Below are 3,063 nucleotides of genomic sequence, written 5' to 3' on the forward strand. Positions count from 1 at the left end.
TATTATAGCTTGATTCTTGAAGTGATTTTTGATGAAGATGATGATTAACTACTGGAAAAATACGTTCATAATAGTGTGGGTGTGTTGAGAGAGAATTAGAAAGAGAATTGGTAGTGAAATGGAGTGAATGATGAGTGGTAATTGGTGAGTGGTGAGTGGGGTTAAAAGGAGTTCTAGTTAGTTGACTAGCTCATGGTAAAAGTTAAAATTGATTAGTCATACATGACATAATCAAGAGTGGAATCGCATGCTAGTTCCTATTGGTATATACCCATAGTAAGAAAAGAATGGGAAAGTAACTGTAACCATTTTCGTTAAGTATGAGTGTTTTGATATATGTCTTGAAGTCTTCCTAAAGTATTTTAATACATCTAAATACACTACATGTATATACATTTTAACTGAGTCGTTAAGTCATCGTTAGTCGTTACATGTAAGTGTTGTTTTGAAACCTTTAAGTTAACGATCTCAATTAATGTTGTTAACCCATTGTTTATTATATCTAATGAGATGTTAAATTATTATATTATCATGATATTATGATATATTAATATATCTTAATATGATATATATACATTTAAATGTCGTTACAACGATAATCGTTACATATATGTCTCGTTTCGAAATCCTTAAGTTAGTAGTCTTGTTTATATGTATATAACTCATTGTTAATATACTTATGGAGATACTTACTTATCATAATCTCATGTTAACCATATGTATATCCATATATATATCGTCATGTCATTTTTACAAGTTTTAACGTTCGTGAATCGCCGGTCAACTTGGGTGGTCAATTGTCTATATGAAACATATTTCAATTAATCAAGTCTTAACAAGTTTGATTGCTTAACATGTTGGAAACATTTAATCATGTAAATATCAATCTCAATTAATATATATAAACATGAAAAAGTTCGGGTCACTACACACTTGACTCTACATCCTTTTCTTTCTGCCTCATACCCTCTAGCCTCGTTCTGTTCTTCTCATCCACTTCTAATTTTATGGTTGCAATTCCCCGTTTTGTTGGGAATTTTAGCATGCCATGTATTGTCGACGATATGGCACCTAACTTTTGCAAGGTGCTCCTGCTTAACAGTGCATTGTGCTCAGCTTTTGATTGGACTACAGTGAATTCAATTTCAACATCACTCTTCTTTTTATCATTAATGTCGTCTCGTAGATCTAACCCAATTTTAATCGTTCCTAACGACAGGACCATTTCACCAGCAAAACCAAAAAAAGTAGCTGCTTTCTTTTTTAACTGCGACCTAACTGACATAGGCAGTGACATGTAGCAATGTTCATACATTACATCTGTACCACAGCCAGTGTCTACGCATAATCCCTTAAGCTCCTGATTGCAGTTTCTGATGTATCCTTTAACTATCACGGGTTTGTTCAACCAGTCCCTTTTACTTTCTTCGAATGAGATTCCTGCTTTTCTCCAATCTCTAACCTTTCTCACTTTTGCTATGACGTTCTCACCTTTTACCATATTTATGGTTTTTTCTGCTTCCCCTGCTTTTAGTTCGCTTTTCTTTCGCCACGGAAATTCTTTTTCCTGTCTTGACTTGTGGCCTTCTACTTTAGCCGATTTCTTCAAATGCTGCAACCTTCCCTTTTTTAGTTCTGCAACCACCCTCTCAATTAACTGCCTGCACTTATTAGTTTCGTGACCAAAATCATCATGAAAATCACAAAATTTGGTTTTGTCCTTTTTTGCATAATCGGGTAGTGGTGTTGGTGCTTCGAACGTTTTACATACTGACTCAGTTGCCAATATCTCCTTTGACGTTTTGCTGAGATCTATTATGATTGCATAATTATCATCATGAATGCTCTTGTTTCGGTAACTACCACCTCCTCTACTGTTGTTGTACCATCGGTACTTATTGTTATTATGATAACTTCCGCCTTTGAGAGGGTTATTATTATTATACCTCTTCGCAGATCCAGAACTCTTGCTCTGATCACGATGATGATCATCATCATTATTGCTTTTGCCCAGGTAGCTTTTTCCGTAATTTTGTGTTATATCTTCTTGCGCCCGCATGTAATCATGCGCCTCCTTTATTGCTTCCGCAAATGTTTGCGGAACCTTCCTTCTCAACCTCTGCCATAAAGATAGGTGCATTTCTGTATCAAGGCAGTGTATAAACCCTGACACCTTTTGACTTTCTGGTAGATCTGGTATTTTAGCCACTTCTTTGGTGTACCTATCAATGATCTCACCCAAGGATTCTTTGGGTTTTTGCTTTATGTCATGGCATTCCACATGCATTCTTCTATGCACACGCAGACTATGAAAATTAAGTAAAAACCGGGATCTTAAGTCTGCATACCCTGTTATGCTTCTGGGAGTTAAATTATTGAACCACTCCCGCGCCACTCCTTGCAATACGATTGGTAGCATGTGACATGCTACCTCATCTCCCCAATTTTGGGTTCTTGCTGTTCCCTCAAATCTTTGTAGGAAGTCATCAGGGTCAGATAACCCATCGTAGCTTCCTAATGTTAGCGGTATTACAGGTGCTTGAGGGAACGGGTGATTCACTATATGTGCAGCGAATTTTTCTGTAGTGGGAGCCACCTCTAAAGATTGTGTTTCTTTATGCCCCTGCATTACTGCAAACCAGTTTTGCATAAACTACTGAAATCGCGCTGGCTCATTGAGCGCTTGCGCTAAATGTGGGGGTGCAACTTGCTGCAATTGTGAAATAAAATTATTTGAGCTTCTTGGCTCCAGTGGATTATAAGGCGCACTTCCCTCATCACCCTGGTGTTGAGTTCGCATTAACCCATCTACACTTGGTTGGGTTGGTGCATAAGTCATCTTCGCTTGGAGCGGCGCTACGGTAATATACGAACCATCTAGGTTTCTCAAACCCAATCTTCTTATTTCTTCGCACTTGCCGGGGTAACCCTCAAAGTTTGAGTTTCCGGCTCCACCGTTGTGATAACTGGGATCATTCCTACATATGTGGTTTTTGCCATTAGCTTAGCGCCACTTGGCGGAGAGTCATACTCGTCGTCCGTTTCCTTAGAGCGTATATAGCT

General features: G+C 38.0%; 1 protein-coding gene across 1 annotated transcript; it reads right to left on the bottom strand.

The window, feature by feature from the left end:
• Positions 1-925: 925 nt before the first annotated feature.
• LOC139855182 (uncharacterized) lies at positions 926-2,629 on the bottom strand. Its single transcript, XM_071844425.1, has one exon. It carries the CDS (start codon positions 2,627-2,629, stop codon positions 926-928), a length of 1,704 nt encoding a protein of 567 aa, XP_071700526.1.
• Between the last annotated feature and the right edge of the window lie 434 nt (positions 2,630-3,063).

Source organism: Rutidosis leptorrhynchoides, chromosome 6 (assembly GCF_046630445.1).
Source record: "Rutidosis leptorrhynchoides isolate AG116_Rl617_1_P2 chromosome 6, CSIRO_AGI_Rlap_v1, whole genome shotgun sequence".
Classification (NCBI taxonomy): domain Eukaryota; kingdom Viridiplantae; phylum Streptophyta; class Magnoliopsida; order Asterales; family Asteraceae; genus Rutidosis; species Rutidosis leptorrhynchoides.

What these genes read in the sequence shown, in the direction of transcription:
- LOC139855182 (XM_071844425.1), bottom strand. Translation starts at nt 2,629, where the DNA reads ATGCAGGGGCATAAAGAAACACAATCTTTAGAGGTGGCTCCCACTACA.